The 22,198-nt window shown below is 33.7% G+C and overlaps 1 protein-coding gene across 5 annotated transcripts in view; it reads right to left on the bottom strand.

Annotated features, from left to right (window-relative positions):
- ARHGAP5 (Rho GTPase activating protein 5) overlaps positions 1 to 22,198 on the bottom strand; it is a 71,645-nt gene that overhangs the window by 14,470 nt on the left and 34,977 nt on the right. For 4 of the 5 annotated variants that reach the window (XM_069486434.1, XM_069486444.1, XM_069486426.1 and 1 more), the window contains one exon: positions 19,064 to 19,211. In XM_069486434.1, coding sequence (XP_069342535.1) covers positions 19,064 to 19,211 — 148 coding nt within the window. The remainder of the gene's footprint in view (positions 1 to 19,063; positions 19,212 to 22,198) is intronic. The other variant, XM_069486453.1, reaches the window with a different exon arrangement.

The raw sequence follows: 22,198 nt of genomic DNA, 5'->3' as shown, positions 1-22,198 counted from the left end.
TTTCTTGCAAATAGTAATTAAAAGGCAGCTCAAGTACCTATCCTAATATCAGAAAAAACAGACCTATCAGAAAAAAAAGACTTTAAGACAGAAGGACACTATACATTAATAATGGGGGGAATCCATGAGGAAGATAAAGTAATTATAAACACGTACCTAACAAAAGAGTTCAAAATATATTAATATAAGGCCAAAACTGACAGAATTGAAGGGAGAAATATACAGTTCAACTGTAAAAGCTAGAGATATAATAATTTACTGCAATAATGAATAGAACTAGACAGAAGATTAAGGAAATGGAAGACTTGAACAACACTATAAACTGACTAGACCAAACAGACACATGGAACACTACAGCACAATGTACAATCTCTTCAAATGTACAGGTAACATTCTGTGGGATAGACCATGTTAGGCCACAAAACAAGTCTAAATAAACGTTATGGGCCTGAAATAATATACGGCATATTTTCTGATCACAAAGCAATGAAACTGGAAAACAGTAACAAAAGGAAAATTCACAAATAAGTGAAAATTAAACAACACACTCTTAAACAGCCAATGGATCAAAGAAGAAATTACAAATAAAATCAGAAAATACTTTGAGGTGAATAAAAAGAAAAATACACCAAAACCTAAGGGATGCAGCAAAAGCAGTGCTCAGAGGGAAATCTGCAGTTATAAAAATCTACATTAAAAGATCACATTAAGATTAGGTCAACTTTAAGGAACTAGAAATAAATAAAAGGCATCCGTATTGGAAAGGAATGAAGTAAAGTTATCCCTATTCACAGATGACATGACTTACATATAAAAAATCCCCCCAAAATACTAGCAAAATACAAGAACTCAGTAAAGCTGTAGTATACAATATCAATACATGCAAGTCAGTTGTATTTTTATGCCCTAGTAATGAGCAATATGAAGATGATATCAAGAGAACTATTCCATTTGCAGTATCACTCAAAAGAATAAAATACCTAGAAATAAATTTGATCAAGAAGGTGTAAGATTTGTACACTGAAAACTACAAAATAGTGTTGAAAGAACCTAAAGAAGATCTAAATAAATAAAAGATATCCTGTGTTTGTCAAGTGGCAGACTAAATATTTTTAGGATGACAATACTACCCAAACTGATCTACAGATTTGGTGCAATCTCTATCAAAATCTAATGGACTATTATTGCAGAAATGGAAAAGTGAATCCTCAAATTCATACTGAATGGGAACCACATAGCCAAAGGAATCTTGAACAAGCACAACAAATTGAAGAACTCCATGTTTTCTGATTTCAAAACTGAATACAAAATTATAGTAATCGAAACACTGTGGTAACAGCAAAGCATAACATGTATAGATCAATGGAATAGAATTGAGAGTTCAGATATAAACACATACATCTATGGCCAATTGATTTTCAACAAAGTATCAAGACCATTCAATGAGGAAAGGATAGTTTTTCAATAAATGGCACGGGGACACCTGGATATCCACATGCAGAAGAATGAATTTGGATCCCCGTCTTACACTATATACAAAAATTAACTCAAAATGTATTAAAGGCCTACATGTAAGAGCTAATAATATAAAACATAGGGGATTAAAGGAGACATAGCGATAAATTTCACTACCCTGGATTTGGCAATGGATTCTTATCTACAATAACATAAGCAACAAAATACAAAATTGGATTTCATTAAAATTTAAAACTTTTGTGCAACAAAGGACATTATCAAGAAAGATAATCTATAGAATGGGATAAAATATTTGCAAATCACTTTGTTGATGAGGGTCTAGTACCAAAAATATATAAAAAAATCTTACAACTCACTAAGGAAAAGCATTAAGAAAAAGACAACCCTTGGCCGGGCGCGGTGGCTCACGCCTGTAATCCTAGCACTCTGGGAGGCCGAGGTGGGCGGATCGTTTGAGCTCAGGAGTTCGAGACCAGCCTGAGCAAGAGCGAGACCCCATCTCTACTAAAAATAGAAAGAAATTATATGGACAGCTAAAAATATATATAGAAAAAATTAGCCGGGCATAGTGGCGCATGCCTGTAGTCCCAGCTACTCGGGAGGCTGAGACAGGAGGATCGCTTGAGCTCAGGAGTTTGAGGTTGCTGTGAGCTAGGCTGACGCCACGGCACTCACTCTAGCCTGGGCAACAGAGAGAGACTCTGTCTCAAAAAAAAAAAAAAAAAAAGAAAAAGACAACCCAATTTAAAAAGGGCAAAAGACTTGGAAAATTCTCCAAAGATATAGAAATAGCCAACAAGCACATGAAAAGATGCTCAACATCATTAGTTATCAGAGACATGCAAATGAAAACCACGATGAGGTATCTATCACTTCACATCTACTAAGGAAGATCATAATTAAAAAATGGAAAACATCAAGTGTTGGTGAGAATGTGGAGAAACTGGAATCCTTGTACACTGCTGGTAGGAATGTAAAATGGTGCAGCTGCTGTGCAAAACAGTTTGGTGGTTCCTAAAAAGTTAAACATAGAATTATATGATCCAGCAATTCTACTCCTAGATATATACTCTAAAGAACTCAAAACAGGTACTCAAATACTTGTACATTAATGTTCACAGCAGCACTGTTCACAACAGCCAAAAAATGGAAACCCAAATACCCATCAATGGATAAACAAAAGTGGTATTGCCATACAATATGAGTCATGAAAATAATGTACATGCTATATGAAGACGAACCTAAAAAATACTATGCTAAATGAAAGAGCCAGACACAAAATGTCACATTTTGTGATTTCAGAATATGAAATACTCATAACAAGCAAATCCAGAGACAGAAAGACTGAGAAGAATGAATGAAGAGTGACTAATTAATGGGTACAGTGTTTTCTTTTGGAGTGATGAAATGTTTTGGAACTAAACAGAGGTGATGGTTGCACAACATTGTGAATGTATTAAATGCCACTGAACTGTATACTTTAAAATAATTAATTTCATGTATGAATTTTACCTCAAAGAGAAATTTAAAAGCCCACATGGGAGAAAAAACACAAGAATTAGTAGTATATAAGTTTATTGAAGCTAGATCCCACTGAATTAAGAGTGCATTCTTACTGCTTGATGTGGACCACAGAGGGAGGTATATGGGTAAATGGTAGAAATCATATTTCAAGAAAACTGCCCAATGCAATATTCACTTAAACATAGTAAAACATATTCTACATTAGTTATCCAAAAATGAACTATTTGATTATTTATTTGGCAATGTAAAATTAAGAAGTAACTAGAACTATGTTGCCTATGCTGTACTCATCAGATTCTCTCTTTTGGAAACCTAGAATTGTGATTCAAAGGTACCTGGTTACTTTGATATACGGTTAAAACTTAGACCTAAAAATCTAGGATCCATGAACAGACAAGGTAATCTAGAGAGAGAAAAGAATTACAAAAGAAATTGATAGAATACTGCCTGGTTCTAGCCTGCTAGGTGAGTTGCTTTTGGCTTCTACAACATACACTTCATTTCAATTAAAGGTATTTTTGTTGACTTGCAACCAAAATAATTTAGATAAAGAAAGCCTCAATTCCTGGGCTATGAAATTTAGGTATTTTCTTTCTAGGCACTCAATATTTTATTTGGGAGTGAGGGGACAACTGGATTGAAATGAATAATATAAATGTGGTATTAATAGTATAGATCTTAATGTGGCAGCGACCCTGTAAAATAGATCTAAGACAAATATTTATAATAATGAGCAAGAACTAGCAATTAATGGAATGTGGGCACAATAGGTGAAGAAAAGTCAGATGAATGAAATACTTGATCCCGGGCAACTGTAAGAATGCAAATGGCATTATGAAAAAATGGAAAATCAAGAGAAGACAGTGGTTTGGGGCAAGATGAATTGCATTTTAATCTCATTACGTCCAAGACATCACATCCAAGTAGAAATGTTCAGTATGCAGTTAGAAATATAGGAAAACCTTGCGGTGTGAGAAACAAAGATCTGGGAGTCATTCTTATAAATTAATGATGGCCCAGGCCCAAAAGCAAATATAAATCAGATATGCATAAATGACATCAACATTAAATAAGATGGCTATAAATTATTGAAGCTACTTAAAGATGTATGCAGAGGCAAAAGAAATATCAACAAGGGGAGACATATAATGATGTGTTTGGATTTGAAATAGCATTTAACATACCTTAATTAAATGCCTATGTGCTATGTATTAGAACACACATGTAATTTAAGACATAAAATATACTCTCCCTGATATTACATAGTACTTAGTCCAACAGGCCAGTTATTTTGAGTTTTAAAACAATGGCTGAAGTATTAATAAATACGCTTATGCTGTTTTTAATGATATATTATTACTAATGAAACTTTACTTGGGCTAAAGTGAAATGAGATTTTTCACATGCTAAAAAGCTGGTGGGGATGAAGTAACATCAATGAAACAAGAATTTTTAGCAGTGGTACTTAACATTTCAGGCACAAAGCCATTATTAGAATAAGACTAAAAACAGTATTTTCTTTTCTCAATTTATCAAAAACAAATTTTTAAAAATTCCACAGTGGGGGGTGGATATGTTTTATTACAACTTCAGTTTACTGAACTTAAATTAATCACTACTTTCCTGCCACTAAACCATTAGTAGAGAAATATTAACAAGCAGATTTCCAGTATTTCATGTTGTTACTTTCATTACATATAATGATTAAAAAGTTCACATAGTAAATATTACATGCATCATTTTTATTCCATCTTCAAAATAACAAACAAGAGGCCTTATTAAAGGTAAGGAAGCAAGCTTAGAAAAGTGAAGTGACTTCCTCAAGGTCACATGGTGAGCAAGCTAGGGTCATTAGTTTGTTCCATTCAATATATAATAAACATACTTTTGAAATTCCTCCCATTTGTTTTATGTGGGTGAGTGGTTTCTTCTCTCTGCTGGACATAGCAATTTTATGTCTAGATATTTTTCCTAGAAAATAAAAATACAAGTACATAAAGGCATATATAAAGATAATTGCCAAGAATATTGAAATGTTTGGAGATTTATGTTCAGATACAGGGGATGACTGAACAAACTAGAATTATCAACATGTTAGAATATAATATAACAAGTCAGAACATGTTAAATAAGCCATAGAAAGTAACTCCAAAGATTAATCTCTTATTACACGGAAAAAGTCAGTCAGGTATTAAAAATATTACAAAACAGTAAGTTTAATTTTCTCCATTTCAAAAAATTAGGTATTTTTAAACATGTATTTTATATATTGTATAAATCTACAGAAAAACATCTCATGATTGTGAAATCACAGGTGATTTTTAGTTATATTACTTAGGGATTTATCTGTACTTTCTTTTCTGCTGTAATGAAACAGGTAGTTGCTTTAAGCAGTAATGGTTAAGTGGAGCCTGGGCTAGAATTTAATTGTGTGACCTCATACAAATTAATTAATTTTCTGAGCCTCAGTTTCTCCTTCGGTAAAATAGAGATAGTAACTGCACATACACCCAATTGAAGTGTGAAAATTAAATGAATTAATAAACACTTATTTTATGGCACACTAAAGGTTACTATGCAAATAGTAAGCATTCAGTAAAAGATTATTATATTATTAATTATTTCACTTGGGGGATAAAAAGGGTAAGGGCTAGTGTGTTTCTTCAGACTTGCACAACATTCCTTTTCCTACAGGAAAAAGAATTTAAAAAAGTGTTATCGGTGTACATCATCTGGTTGTCAACCACAAAAATAGAAGTTTCATATGGTTCAATCTAACTTAAAAACAAAGCATTTGAGATAGCTTTTGCCTAAGAATGGCCTTTCTTTCCTTATTAGCAAAGAGCATCTTGCACACTATTTATCACATTCATCACCCATTGTTATCAAAATGCATAAAACCACTCAAAACGCATGTTTTTATAATAGAACTTAATGATTAGCACAATGCAAATTATTCAGTTGATATAAATTTAAATTATGGACAAAACCTTTGTAGCACAAATGCCTCTGTTCTCTAGACTTTCGCAATGATCATGCATGCTTTATATTTGTAGGAAAAAAGCAATGCTAATTTTAATTTGGAAAATAAAGACTAAAAAGAAAAATTATCTGTGTGTAACTAATGTTACAAGGACAAACACTCAGGGCTATTAAGTATTTTGAATTCATTTTTTAAACATTAAGGATTTAATTATGTGCCAGACACCATTTTAGAAGCCAAAGGTCCCTACTTTCATGAAGATTATAGTTTAATGGCTGTGAGGTAAAACAAAAAGCTTTTAGTTTGTTACCAGCTACTTCAAGAAGACAACAACGTTCTTCTAAGAGATAAAAATAGGCCTCAAAGGTAGGAACCACAAAAGGTTACATTAGTATACTAGAAAACCTCAAGGAATTTCTGCTAGACACAGGCATACTAAAACAATCTAAAGAAATGCTTCAAGAGCTAATTTATAGTGTCTCCACTGTATCAAAAATAAACAGGTCACACATGAATCATTAAATTCGGGTGTCAATGACACCATTTTCTGCACTTAGCTGACACTGGGTTAAGGTTATTAAAAGCCTAAAATCCCCAAATCAACATATAATGTCTTTTGGTAACTGACATCATGTGCCTCCTCCTAATGTGATAGATTGAGAAAGATACTTAAGCCCCATGTAGAATTCCAGCCAAAAACGTTTCTCTTGAATCTGATCATGAAGTAGCCAAATAAAATTTAGGAACATTCTGCAAACAACTGTCTTAGAATCTTGAAAAAAATGTAACTGACATGAACACATATACACAAGGCTAGAAAGCTATTCTAAAGAAGCATTACAAGAAATATAATGCATGATCTTTGAATGGATCCTGAATTGACTGAACAAAAAAGTTCTAAGAGAACGTTGCTGGCACAATTCAGAGAATTTGAATATAGATAGTATATTTGACAATAGAATTGTACCAATATTAAATTGTCTGAACATGGTACTTACATTGTGGTTTCGTGACAAGAATGTCCTTGTTATTGGGGGATATATGCTAAACGATTTAGGAGTACAGAGTCATGACATTTGTACCTCAGTCTCACATTGTTCAGCAACTCCTATCATCCCCTCAAAAGTTGGATAAGAAATGTGGCAAAAAGTTAATAATTAGTGGATCTAGGTAAAGGTAAACAGATGCTCACTCATACTATTCTTGCAACATTTCTGAAGATTCAAAAATTTTCAAAACTGTAAGAAATAAAGAAAACATGATTTTTTAAAAAAGAAACAACTCTGAGAGCAAGAGAACTGACTAGGTGAATGGGAAATATAGGACAATAACTTAAGATGTGTGGTCATATATTTAAAATGAAATGCATAATTTATGTTTTTCTATAGCCATGATTCCCTCATTCTGGCTCAAACACAAAGTGTTTAACTAAAGTTGAGGTTTTGTCAAGTGAATAAAATGGGAGTTTAGGAGGCACATAAGGGAGTGAACATAAAAAAGGATCAAGAAATATCCAGACAAGGCAGGACAAAACAAACAAGGGAATGATGTCTAGTAAAAAAGCATCACAGTGATGAAAAAAGTGGGAGTTCTTGAAAACAGCAAGTGGGTAAGCTGAAGTTTAGGAGAAAGGTTTTATTTAAGAAAGTTATATTTACATTAGCAATAAAACAAAGATTCATTCATCTACTCTACCTCAATTATTAATATTTTATCCATTATTAGTGTTTCGAAAGAATACACAAACACAATTTTTAGACCAACATATAGAGAATGCCATTAACATTTGTCCTTTCAACTCACATTTACCAGAAATGTAACTGCTATGCTTTAGAGAGAGTCTTTACTTCTTAATAATTCATTTGTAATTGTAGGGCATTCCAGATTAAGTATATCTGCATGCAAATAAAAATTTTGGCAAATAAAAGTAATACCTCACCTATCTGGAATTTGGTCATCTGATTATCTATCATAACTGAAAAAAGGGCTATGAAAGCCAGTAAGATATCACAAAGCCCTTCCACTATAATCTATTATTTTGTTTATAGAAGAAACACCTGAGGTTTTTCCAAATTCTATTTAACCTAACCAAAAACACAACTTATAAACTCTGCCTTGTCTTTCCTGACCCACAGATTAGAATTTGAAAATTAGAACAGCAAAATGAGATTAGCAGCAGCAGGAGGTACACTGACAACAAAGCAGGAAGCTGAAAAACCATAAAATGCAGAAAAAAATTTAGAAAGCGTAAGTCTCTAACTCAAGAATGCCTCAATAGATTCTGAAGACAGTACACTTTTAAAACCAGAGAACACTGTCATTAAAATACCACTCTAGAGGAGGAAACACTTCCTAACTCATTATATGATGTTAATGATACTAAAGTCAAAGACACCACAAGAAAACAAAAGAGACCAATAATCCTTATGAATATGGACATAAAGGTTCTCAACAGGCTGGGCATGGTGGCTCACACCTGTAATCCTAGCACTCTGGGAGGCCGAAGCAGGAGGATCGCTTGATGTCAGGAGTTGGAGACCAGCCTGACCAAGAACAAGACCCTGTCTCTACTAAAAATAGAAAAAATTAGTGGGGCATGGTGGTGCACGCCTATAGTCCCAGCTACTAGGGAGGCAGAGGAAGGAGGAATCCTTGAGCCCAGAAATTTGAGGTTGCTGTGAGCTGTGATGATGCCACGGCACTCTAGCCTAGGCAACAGAGAAAGACTCTGTCTCAAAAAAAAAAAGGTCCTCAACAAAATACTAGCAAACTGAATCCAACAACAGATTAAAAGGATTTTGCTGATGATGAAGAACTCCCCCTAAGCCCCCCAAAAAAGAAAGAAAAAGGATCATACAGGATGACCAAGTGGGATTATCTCAGGAATGCAAGTGTGGTTCAACATAAGAAAAATCAAGCAATGTAATGCACATCAATACAATGGAAAAAAAAAATCATATGATTATCTCAACTGATACAGAAAAATCATTTAACAAAATCCAAAATCCTTTCATAATAATTTTTAAAAAAACCCATAAACTAGGAATGACAAGTATTATGGGTTGAACTATGTGTCTCTTAAAAAGATATATTGAAGTCTTAACTCCAAATACCTCAGCAGATGACCTTATTTGGACTAGGGTCCTTGCAGATATAATTAGTTAAAATAAGCTATGGTCATACTGGAGTACAGTGGAGTTCTTAAACCAATATGACTGATGTCTCTATGGAAAGACCATACATACACACACCCCTTATTTGGACTAGGGTCCTTGCAGATATAAATAGTTAAAATAAGGTGTGGTCATACTAGAGTATAGTGGAGTCCTTAAACCAATATGACTGATGTCCCTATGGAAAGACCACACACACACACAGACACACATCCCACACACCCCCGGAGAATGGCAAAGAAAGAGACTATAGTGATACACCTGCAAGCCAAGGTTTGACAGCCACCACCAGAGGTAAGGAAGAATTCTACCTAGAGTCTCAGAGGAAACATGGCCCTGCTGACACACCTTGCTTTCACACTGCTAGCTTCCAGAAATATAAGAGAATAAATTTCTGTTGTTTTAAGCTACCTGGTTTGTAGGACTTTGTTTGGAAGCCCCAAGGAACTAACACAGAAGGGAACATCCTCAACATGATAAAGAGCATTTATGAAAAACCCACAGCCCCATAGGTAATATCATGCTCAATGATGAAAGAATAAAACCTTTCCCCCAAGATAAGGAACAAGACAAGGGTTCCTGCTTTCACAACTGCTATTCAACATCACACTGGAAGTTTAAGCCAGAGGAATTAGGCAAGACAAAGAATAGAAGGCATCCAAATTTGAAAGTAAAGATATCCCTATTCACAGAGGACAAAAAAATACACATAAAACCCCAAAGAATACACAAAAAAACAGAGCAAGTAAATTGGTTCAGCAAAGTTGCAGGATACAAGATCAACACACAAAAATCAGTTCTATACACCAGCAAAATATTCCAAAAATAAAATTAGGAAAACTTCATTTATAATAGAGTCCAATAAAATACCTAGGAATAAATTTAACCAAGGCAAGAACTTGTATACTGAAAACTATAAAACAGTATTGAAAGAAATTAAAGAAGACCTAAATAAATGGAAATACATCCAGCTATCATAGATTGGAAGACTTAATATTGCTAAAATGGCAATACTGTCAAAGTAATCTACAGATTAAATTCAATTCCTATCAAAAGGGATAAAATGACTAGAATTACACAGACATAGAGAACACAAGTGCTGGCAAGGATATGGAGAAATGTTGAACATTGTACATTGTTGGTGGGAATGTAAAATGGTGCATCCATTGTGGAAAACAATTTGACAGCTCCTCAAAAAGTTAAAATATAGAATTACCATATGACCTAGTATTCCACTCCTAGGTATGCACCCCAAAGAAATGAAACAGGTACTTGAGTAGTTGTACATGAATGTTCATAGCAGGACTTTTCACAATAGCCAAAAGGGGTAAACAACCAGAATCTCTACCAAATGATCAATGAGTAAGCAAAACGTGGTATATCCATCCATACAATGGTAACATGTCACAATGCAGATGAAACTCAAAAACACAACGCTAAGTGAAAAGAAGCAGAAAAGGTCATATATTGTATCATTCCATTTATATGAAATATCCAGAATAAGTAAATCCAGAGAGACAGAAAGCAGATGGCTGACTGCCAACGTCTAGACTGAGGGGAGAATAGGAAGTAACTGCTTAATGGATACAGGGGTTTGTCCTGGGGGTGACAATCACTTCAAAACGGTTAGTTACATGTTATGTGAATTTTACCTCAATAAAAAGCAATATGAAAAAAATCATTCTCACTCATTCAATGCTAATAACTATGCTTCCTTCTTATTAAAAATACTTTTCCCTAGTGTTTTAGGGCTCCTCTTTTGTACATACAACCTGTTTGCATTGTAAACTTTTCTTTACACTCTAGATGTTCACCCTGAACTCCATCAATATATATAACTTACATTAATATCTAGACACTGACAATTACCAAAACAGTATCTAAAGACCAAATCATTTTCCAGAGATCCACAGTCATATATGCAACTGAGTCTTGGCTTTTACATGGATATCCCACAGGCACCTTGAAATTTAACATATTCAAAATATGATTCAATTATGAAACTGTCCAATCTGCTTTTCATATTATAACTTCTATTTTCATTAACAGAATACCACCTAAGTCACCCTAATATTGAAATCTGAGAGGCATTTTTGAGTTCTTTTTCAACCACATATCTATCAGGTTTATCATCATCATCCTAACTCACTGATCAAAAAGGCCTACCATTCCCTTTCTTTTCACTCTCTCTCTTTTTAGCCACTTTCAACTACGTTAATATTTCAAGAGTCATTTCCCAACTGGAACTTATTAGAACAACTTTACTATTATAAAAATAGGGACATCTGGTACCACCAGGAAGGATTAACTGCTATAGAAATTGCTCTCCCACAGTAAACAACTAAAAACTAGAAAAATTATATGAAACACCAGTTTCAGACATTGAATACTGATCGTTGAACATTAATCGCAGATCAAAACTGTGATCCATGAGGGGAAAAGCAGTAAATGGGGCAAGCTGTCTGAATGTCTGCAACTTAGTGCCTGGAGGGATTTTAGGTGGTAGTAACGGGAGGTGGAATCCCGACAGACCCAAACGGTCTACCAGAGTTGAGAAGACAGAAAAAGGAGTTCAGAAAGGTTAAGGGGGCTAGAATTTGAGGGATGTAATACCAAAAAGAGAGAGAGATACACAGAGAAAGAAGCTCCAACATGTACAGAGAAGTCCCTGGAGTCTTTGGTTGAATACTGCACATGTATGCAAGAAAACTTCCTGAAGGCCAGGACTGAGAATAGTCCAGATTTTATTCTCAAAAGATGTTTTAATACATGGGGCATTAGGTCAAATCCTCATGCTTTACTATAGGTCTAAATAAGTAACAGAATAAAAGCTGCTCTGGATCCGCCATAACAAACTTATAATCAAGTCTAGAGAGGACCAAAAGCTGATTCACAAAATACTTAACACATGAAAAAACAAATGTAACATTCTTTAAAGGTACACTAGAAAATTCATCACCCAACAATGTAAACTTCAGAATGTCTGACACTAAAACTACCAAAGTAGGAAAATATCTCATACAAGGAGAAAAAACAGAAAGACACCCAGAAATAATACATGACAGAATTAGTAAACCAAAGATCTTAAAACGGCTATTATAAATCTTATATACTCAAAGATATACAGGAAAGCATATGATGGGTACAAAAATGAAACACATAAAAAAAAGGCTTAAATGGGATTTGTAGATTTGACCATACAAGAAAATTTAGCAAACTTGAAGATATAGCAATAGTCTAATCAAGATGAAGCACAAAAGAAAAAAAGGTCTTAAACAATTCCAAAAGGTCTAACACACACGCAACTGGAGTCCCAAGTAAGAGTAAGGGCTGGGAAATGGGAGAACAGAAAAAATTACTTTAAGAAGTAACAGCCTCAAACTTTCCAAATTTGAAAATTATAAACCAAGAGATCCAAGAAGCACCAGAAACAAGCAGAAATGTTTGACACACTGACTGCCATACTAGAAAAAAATTTTTTTCCCTTGGGTCAATGGTATTTTATTATGAAAAAGAATAAAAACTTCTAAAACAAAACAATCCTTTCTAATTTCATGAAAAATTTCTATTTTTTATTTTTGTGCATGAGTTATATTCAACTTGAAAAATAGTTCTTGCTGCTCCCAAGGTTGAGACGTTTGAGTTACATATGCTTCACAAGGCCCCAGGCTCAAAACCACGAGTTAAATACAACTCAAATGGCAGTTAATGTGTTAGAACACATGCACATTTTCCAAGATTAAAATTATTTAATAATAATTTTACTATTTTTAATAAAATTGCTGTAAACCAGGGAAAATGAACAGCTTTAGGTTGAGGGAGAAAGAACACACCAAATTCAGAAAAACACACGAGAATGACAGCAGACTTCTCATGAGATATCACGATACATCATGACAACAAGCAGTCTTTAAAGAGTTGAACAAAAAGAAAATGCAACAATAAACCATCAGCCTAGAATTCTATATCCAGAAGAATAAAGTTGAAAAACTCATACTTCTTGAGTTAAAAACTTATTACAAAACTACAGTAGTAAAAACAGAGTGGTAATGGCATATATGAGTTGGCATACAGATCAACAGAATACAAGTGAGAGTCCAGAAACAAACCTTCACATTTATGGTCAACTGATTTTCGGCAATGGCACCAAGACAATTCAACAGAATAGTCTTTTCAATAAATGGTGCCTGTACAATGGATATCCACATGCATACAAATCAAACTGGAGCTATTCCTCAAACCATACACAAAAACTAACTCAAAATGGATCACAGACCTAAATGTAAGAGCTAAAACCGTAAAACTTTTAGAATATATATAGAGTAAAATCTTTGTGACCTTGGATTAGGCAAAATCATCTTAGATATGACACCATGCACATTGTGACAAAATTTTAAAAAACTGATAAAATACACTTCATCAAAATTTAAAACTTTGTGCTTCAAAGGAAGGATATCATCAAGAAATTGTAAAAGACAACCCAGAGAATGAGGAAAATTTTTTGCAAATTGTATTTGAAAGCAATCTGTATTCAGAATACATAAAGAGCTCTAAAATTCAAAAGACAAACAATCCAACTAGAAAGCAGGCAAAACAGCTGAATAGATATTTCTCCTAGAAGATATATGAAAAGCCAACGAGCACTTAAAAAGATCCTCAACATCATTAGTTTATCAGGGAAATGCAAATCAAAACCATATGAGATACCATTTCACATCTCCACTAGAATGGCTATAATCAAAAAAGAGGAAAATAAATAGTGGCAAAAAATATGGACAAACTGGAACTCTTATACATTGTTGGTAGGAATGTCAAAATAGTGCAGCCATTTTGAAAAACAATCTGGCAGTTCCTCAAAAGGCTAAACACAGAGTTGCCATATGATCTAGCAATTCTACTCCTAGGTATATACCCAATAGATGAGAAAACATATGTCCACACAAAAACTATGACAAAAATGTTTATAACAGCACTGTTCACAAGAGTCAAAAAGTGTAAATAAACCAAGTATCCATCAGTGGAAAATTATTCAGCAATAAAAAGGAATGAAGGTAATCTGTCACAGACTAGTTTAAAAAAAAAAACAAAAAACAAAAAAACCCCAAAGGGAATGCTCACACCTGTAATCCTAACACTCTGGGAGGCTGATGTGGGAGGATCATTTGAAGCCAGAAGTTCAAGACCAGCCTCGGCAATAGCAAGACCCTGTGTCTACAAAAAATAAAAAAATTAGCCAGGCATGGTGGTGCACACCTATAGTCCCAGCTACCTGGGAGGCTGAGCCTGGAGGATTGCTTGAGCCTAGGAGTTTGAGGTTGCAGTGAGCTATAATCATGCCACTGCACTCTAGCCTGGGTGACAGAGCAAGACGCTGTCTCCAAAAAAAAAAAAAAAAGGATTGAAGCACTGATATATACTATAGTAAGAGACTTGACAACACTATGTTAAATGAAAGAAGCCAGTCACATAAGACAACATTATAAGATTCCATTTATATGACATGTCCAGGAACAGGCAAATCTATAGAGGAAGAAAGTCAAGGGTGGTGGTGGAGGAGAATAGGCAGTGATTGCTTAACAGGTATGGGACTTCTGTTTGAGGTCCTGAAAATGTTCTAAAATTGATTGTGGTGATGGCTGCACAACTCTGAATATACTAAAATACCACTGTACACTTTAAATGAGTGTATTGTATGGTATGTGAATTATATTTCAATAAAGCTTTTACGTAATTATGTTAAGAAAAATGTCTTTCAATAACAAGAAAAATTTCCTGTTTAAAGCAGAAATTATATACATTATTATAATGATTAAAATATATAACATAGAACAAGGGATAGTGCAAAGTATACTGTTACAAGGTTCTTCCTTTTTTTTTTTTTTGGAAGAGATGGGGTCTCACTATGTTGCCAGGCTGGAATGCAGTAGTTGCTATTCACAGTTGTCATTGTGGCATAGTGTGGCCTTGAACTCCTAACCTAAAGCAATCCTCATGCCTCAGCCTCCCAAGAAGCTAGTACACAGGCCTGCACCATAGCACCCAGCACAAGGTTCTTATATTGCACATTATGATGATATATCATTTGAGGGTAAACTATAATTAAAGATGTATATTGCAAACTCAAGCACCACTAAAAAATCCTAAGAGACAGATATAACTAGTCACCTGATATTACAAATAAAACAGAATTAAAAATATTCAATCAATCTAAAAGAAAGTGGGAAAAGAAAAGGGAATAATGATCACACGGGATAAATAGAAAATAAAAATATCATGGCAGATTTTTACAAATTACACTGATAACATTAAAAGCCAATGATTTAAACACTCCAGTGAAAAATAAGATTGCCAGACCCAACGATATGTTGAAATCCACTTTATAAATATAGATAAATTAAAAGCAAAAGTACAGAAAAAGATATACCACAAACACGACTCAAGGGAAAACATCATTGGCTATATTAACATTAGGCAAAGTAGACTCCTGAACAAAATACTACCGAACATAAAGAAAATACTTCACAATGAAGGTCAGTTCATGAGGAAGAACCTCAAAACACATGAAGTAAAATCTAATAGAAGTGAAAGGAGAAACAGAGACAGATTTCAACAGTACTCTTTAAGTAACTAAAAAAGCAAAAGTAAACACAAAAATTAGTCAGGATATACAAAACTTGACCAATACTCTCAAAGAATTTGACCTAACTGACATTTATAGAATCCTTCACACAACAGTATAATAAACATTCTGTTCAAGGTCTCATCAAACATTCTTCAAAATAAATCATATTTTGGGCTATAAAAAAATGTCGATAAATGAACAACAAAGATTTGGAAAATTATCAAACATTTAGAAATCTAATAACCAATGAGTTAAATCGGCTTCTATTTTTAGAAACTACAGCGAAACAAAAGGAGAAAGAAATTAAAATTCAATGAATTTAAAAATGGACCAAAAAAGGAAAATCAACAAAAGTAAAAGTTGGTTCTTTGAAATGATCAAAACTGATAACCCTCTAACAACAGTAACAAAAAAGACACAATTTAGAAGTATCAGGAAAGAAAGACATCATTACAGATGCTACAAGGCATTAAAAGGATAATGAGGAATTTTATAAACAACCTTATGCCAACTTACATGAAACGGACAAACTTCTCAAAAGACACAAACAACTCTTACTCAAGAAGAAATAAAAAATATGAGCAGTCCCATATCTATTAAAGGAATTAAAATCACAGTTAAAAACGTTGTCACAAAATTCCAGGTCCAAATAGTTTCGGTGGTGACTTCTACCAAAACTTAAGAAAGAAATATTACTATCCTACACAAATACTTCCAGAAAATAATCTCAATCTGATGCCATTTTCACTCCAATGCCAAACAAAGACACTGCAAGAAAACTACAGACCAATATCCCTCAGGATGTAGAAATCCTTAATATATTAGAAAACTGAAATTAGCAATAGATAAAAAGGATAAAACATTATGACCAAGCAGTGTTTATTCCAGGTATACAAGGTTTACCATGTGAAAGTCGATTAATATAATTCATCATATAAACAGAAAAAAAAAAAAAAAAGAACCATTTGAACATCTCAACAGAGGCAGAAAAACCACATGACAAAATCAAAACCTATTTTGTATAAGAACTCTCAAACTAGGAATATTAGAATACTTTCTCAATTTGTTAAAGAGCATCCACAAAAATCCAATAGCTAACATTATACTTAATAACGATTAGATGTTTTTTGGGGTGATGAAAATATTCTGTATCTTGATTGTGGTGGTGGACACATGACTATGGAGTTATTAAAATTCATAATGTACAATTAAAATTGGCAAATTTTATTGTATGTAAATTATATCAATAAAACTAGAAAACTAGCCTATTTTCTTCATGGTTGTTCAAAAAAGTTCAGTCTTTTATTTTCTTTTTCATTTTTTTAAGACAGGGTCTCTCTCTGTTGCCCTGGCTAGAGTGCAATGGTGTTGTCATAGCTCACTGCAACCTCAAACTCCTGGGCTCAAGTGAGCCTCCTGGCTCGGCCTCCCAAGTAAGTGGGACTACAGGCATGAGCCACCATGCCTGGCTAATTTTTCTATTTTTCGTAGAGATGGGGTCTCACTCTTGCAAGCTCAGGGTCTTGAACTCCTGACCTCAAGCAATCCTCCCACCTGAGCCTCCCAAAGTTCTAGGATTACAGGCATGACCCACTGCACCAGGTCTTTTACACAAGAGGGCTAATTATAATAACACAATAGTACTGATCATTTATGTCAATGTATCGAAGGATCTATAAACAAAATACAATTTTCAATAATAACTACTGCAATGCATTTATGTTAGTACAAGTTGAACTTTAAATATAGCATGGCTATGCTACAGTCCATACTGAGGATTGTAAATTGAACTCTTAATCAATTGGGAATTTCTGCTAAAACTAATTAGCTTTAAAATCTGTAATAAACTCAAGCAATATACTACAACGATGGCAACAAAAGAACTAGCTTTAATGTTTTATTCTACTATGTAATCTATTGGTACCTTTCTACCAAAGCACTTAAATATATAAATTACCTGTGAGTTGACCTAAACTAATTCAATGTTGTGTTAAGAACTGGACTAGACCTGCATTTTATCTTATACTTGGAATTCATTCATATTCCTCAAACCAAATCACTTAACTACTATGAAAATATTCACAAAATGAAAAATTTTTAATTATAATAAATGTACAAAATGCTAACCTATCATTATTTCAGTATTACTTTTCAATCACTGAAGGAAAATATTTTCTAATTGCTGAGTCATATCCATAAGGCCTAATTATATTACTAGAGAAAATGAGAACTCTTTAAATCCAAAGAAGGAAGCTAATATTACAAGAAACTTGACATTCCTATGTTAAAGATGAACAAACATATAGACAAGAAATTTGCCTAATAATGCTTCTCAAGTACTAGTTGAAGGAAAAAGTAAATGATTAAGAGCATATACAAATGTAGGCTCTATAAATTAATACTTATTAATTGAAGGGGGAAGATATTCGCTGTTTCAACTGTAATACTTCTGAATAATGGCATTTCCCCACATTCTACTCCCTTATTAAAAATGAGAGTCAGCATTCCTCACCAAATAAACAATCCAATGTATACAGAACTTAGCTGATAACCAAATTGAAGGATAAAATGTACATCTGGGTAAAAATCAGGGTATTTTAGATATGACATGGGTATCCTACAACTCAATCTTCTGCCTCTATTATCCACCTCCGATATGCCCACCACTCATTTTTTTTTTTTTAGTTTTAACAGTTTACATTAGGTAAAATAAACATAAGAGCAGGTTTGTTTTTAAAAGAGCAAGATATCTACACACTCCTTAAAAATACATATATATCAAATCAAGCTGGAACTGCTGAATAAATAGTAACAGCACAAATAGAATGAGCTGCCTTTCACACATCTTCAACTATTGTTAAAAGTTTTAAAAAGAAAATCCATGTGTAAAATGGGTCATAACTAATAAACAGTATTATACTTAAAAATATTGAAAACTTTCGAATTATTGATTCAAACCATGACTATCTCTTGATTAAATGGCATAATAATCAACCTATTCTAAATTCCAGAATAAGGTAAGTTTAACATTTTAGCATTCAACTTAGCCATTTATTAGGTTCAAGAGAAGTCCAACAAAAGCACTACTGGTTAACAACAAAACTTCTTTCAAATATCAGATGGTTACTTAAGAAGTGAATACTCAAGACAATCAATACTAATAATTTAAAACTATACAGGTCTTTCAAAATTTAGCTTTAACAAATCACAAACATTTGACAAACTGTTGGTATAGCAAAAGTGAAATTTTAAATCAAATCTCTTGCAATGATACTTCCATCTTACCCGTATCTTCAATAAATTCCACACATTTTTCAACAAATAGGGGTATGGGTTTCTCGGCTGTAACCAGATCCTGGAGGGGCATCCCAAAGTAATTACTTTCCCAATTTCTACGTGTTGGTGGATTGAAGTTCTTAGTTTTCTTTTTCTGCTATAAGAAAACATATTCAAGTTAAAAGTATTAATTTCTTTCAGAATATTAGTATCAAGCAAAGTAAATACACAATTTGGAACAAAACAAATATTTAAAAGCCACATGCAACCTAAATGTCGATCAACATGGCACTCTATAATTTTGCCAGAAAGCAGCAACTTGAGCAATGGAGAGAGACAAAAGTGAATAGAAAAAAAATGGCTGACTAGAAGAAAATGTTCTCCTTTGAAAAATAATAGAAGACTGGATAGGTAGAAAGAGATTAGAAAAGATCATTTTTCAATGCCAACACAAGGGCAAACTAGGAGTAAGCAATGCCTGGTTCAGTTTAGGTGTGGTATGTCAATTTTATTTGGTCTTTGAGGCAAGTCCAAGTGAAGTTTTTGTGTCTACCTGTATTTGTAAGAACATAATATAGTTTTAATTATTGATCATATACATAATGAGGCTATGTAACTCCATGAACTTTTTAGTCCCATCATTTGTCCCTTCTTCCTATCTACGGACACTTATTTTAATATTAAGATAATTTTCAGAAGTAATGTACAGAACATTTTCATAATAGTTAAAAACGAAGTTAAATAAGAAATTTCAGAGTATTAACTTCAATCTAGCATTAGAAAGAAAATGATTCTTTACCAGGGAGTGAATATCTCAAAAACCTAAGTAGTATTCTCTGGAATCAAACTGAGGGGATTCTGATTCAGTCTTTCTGGAGTAGGGTATGGCAAGCATCCCTACAGATGATTCTATTGTACAAACTCCATTGATAATCTCTGAAGTATAGGAAGAAAAGAAAGTTTTCAGAAATTTAAAAAGGATCTAAGAGCACTTTTACAGACAGCCCCAGTTCCTTTCTCAGTCTAATTGTATCTACAAGTGTTTATTTTCTTTGGTATAAATCACAAATCTATTTATATTTGTCTTAATTGTCATTACTGGCTTACAAATAGGATAAAAACGTTATTTCTAATCAGAAAGCTGTGGATGGGGAGGTAGAAGAGGGAGCACAGGTATGGTTTTCAATGGTTGAAAGAGCAGTCCTCATCTTAGTTTCCCATTCTTCCTGGAAGAGTTTTTCCTTTGATGAACCCCTCATTGTATTCTACCAAGTCTCTGGATATTTTGAATACTTAACTGAATCCTTTCAATTTCAGGTCACCCCACCCAGCAAACTTTCATTAAATCCAAATCTTCATATACTACTACTCTCTGGTGATACAGATTACATGCAACTCTGATATATATGCAGACTACAAACAACATAATCAAGTGTGTCTAGTCAACAGGGCATTGCAGTGTGTGTTTGACCTGGTTCAAGACCTAACCCAAAAAATCAAGTGGCATGGATCCTTACTCGTTAAATGATCCTTCCACTGCCGCCACCACCACCAAAACAGAAGGATGTGCAAGGAAAGGAAAATGAAGAGTCTATAACCTCAAAGCTGAAGTGGGGTATAGTGGCTGGGTCTTCTTTCTCAGGAGTAATAAGGTGCTCTGCAGCCTGCCCACTACTGGCTACATTATCCTTTGATTGATTAGAAAAGTGAAAACAGAAGCAAAGATGTTTTTTGTTTGGAGAGATAACAAAGGTGAAATAGATTACACTTAGGTAGATTAATGAAAATAACAATGCCTAATCAATGGTGAGAACAACAGGAATGAAGAGGTAAAAAGAGATTTTAATAGTCTGCAAAGCCACCTGAGGAACACAAAAGTTGTAAGATAAGCTAGGTAGGTAGTCCTAATTGCTCCAATCCGCCCTTAAGATATCCTCTCTTTAATACTGGCCATTAGGAGCCCATCTAAACTCTCAGATAACTATGAAATCATTCCATCTCTACCCTTGAGGTCATGGGAAAGAGGAAAAAGTGAAGTCTAAACTTTATCCAGGCAGCCCTGAATACTTAAATTGTGGGGTTGAGACAGGAAAGCAAACTAAGGTAGATTCTCTGGCTTATATTATGCTCAGTAAATATATCCCATGTATGGTCCATAAAGTTATAAGGGCAAGTTATTTAATTTCTGCAGTTACATCAATATTCAGAGCTAGTAATCTAAGGTAATGAAAGGTTAAGTAGCTTATAGTAAGGAATTTCTGGCCAACTCTAAAGGGATACTTTATTAACACAGAACTGCTCTGACAGTCAAGTTTTAATCCATATATATTGGGACAGAAGCCTATGGGACTTTACTAATTTTTCAATTATACTACTAATAACTAATGATACTGCTACAAAAGAAAATTCTATGTTGAAAAATAAACAGCTGTGAATCAGACACTTCTATATCAGCTATTGTGATGAACAAAAATGTATACATATACAATTCCTTTTTTCTGTGATAGTACTTAACCATTATAATCAATTCAAGGAATTCTTTTAAAATAGGTGACTTCTGAAAAACTCTCCAGGTAATTCTGATATGCTCCCCTTGGTTAAGAGTTGCTGATCTATAGCTACAAACTTATACCAACTCAAGATGATTTATATAATTTAAAACCCAGTTAATAAATTAAACTATCTAAGCCTAGATTACAATTGCTATAAAATGCCACCAAGGTTCTCCAAAACGCAAGAGAAAAATGAGTGGTATGGTATTTTGTTATTTTTATCTAGTTTTGACAAACCTTTAGTCAGAAATGGCACCTCCAAATAATTGTGCCAGTGGAAAACAAATTCTAATCTATAATTCAATTTTTGATTCATGACTACATTCATATCTTGATTTCTGCTTAAATGCAAATGCCCGCAGCCTTTTTTCTAGCTACTTAACCAAATTTCACGTCTGAAAAGCATACCACAGTAGCATGAACATTCCATTCACAATAAATGTAAATAATGTTATCAATTAAGTGTCCAGCAGATATTAAAAGGTCTTATTTGTATAAGTAAACAGGACCAGGAAGAGAAAAAAATAGCTCTTTCCAGAAACTGTTCCTCCTGCTTCAGTATAATCAGCAATACAGTAAGGAGTCAGCTAAG

Source organism: Eulemur rufifrons, chromosome 2 (assembly GCF_041146395.1).
Source record: "Eulemur rufifrons isolate Redbay chromosome 2, OSU_ERuf_1, whole genome shotgun sequence".
NCBI classification, from domain to species: domain Eukaryota; kingdom Metazoa; phylum Chordata; class Mammalia; order Primates; family Lemuridae; genus Eulemur; species Eulemur rufifrons.
The sequence above is the reverse complement of the archived record's forward strand: the minus strand, read 5'-3'. Positions and strand labels throughout refer to the sequence as shown.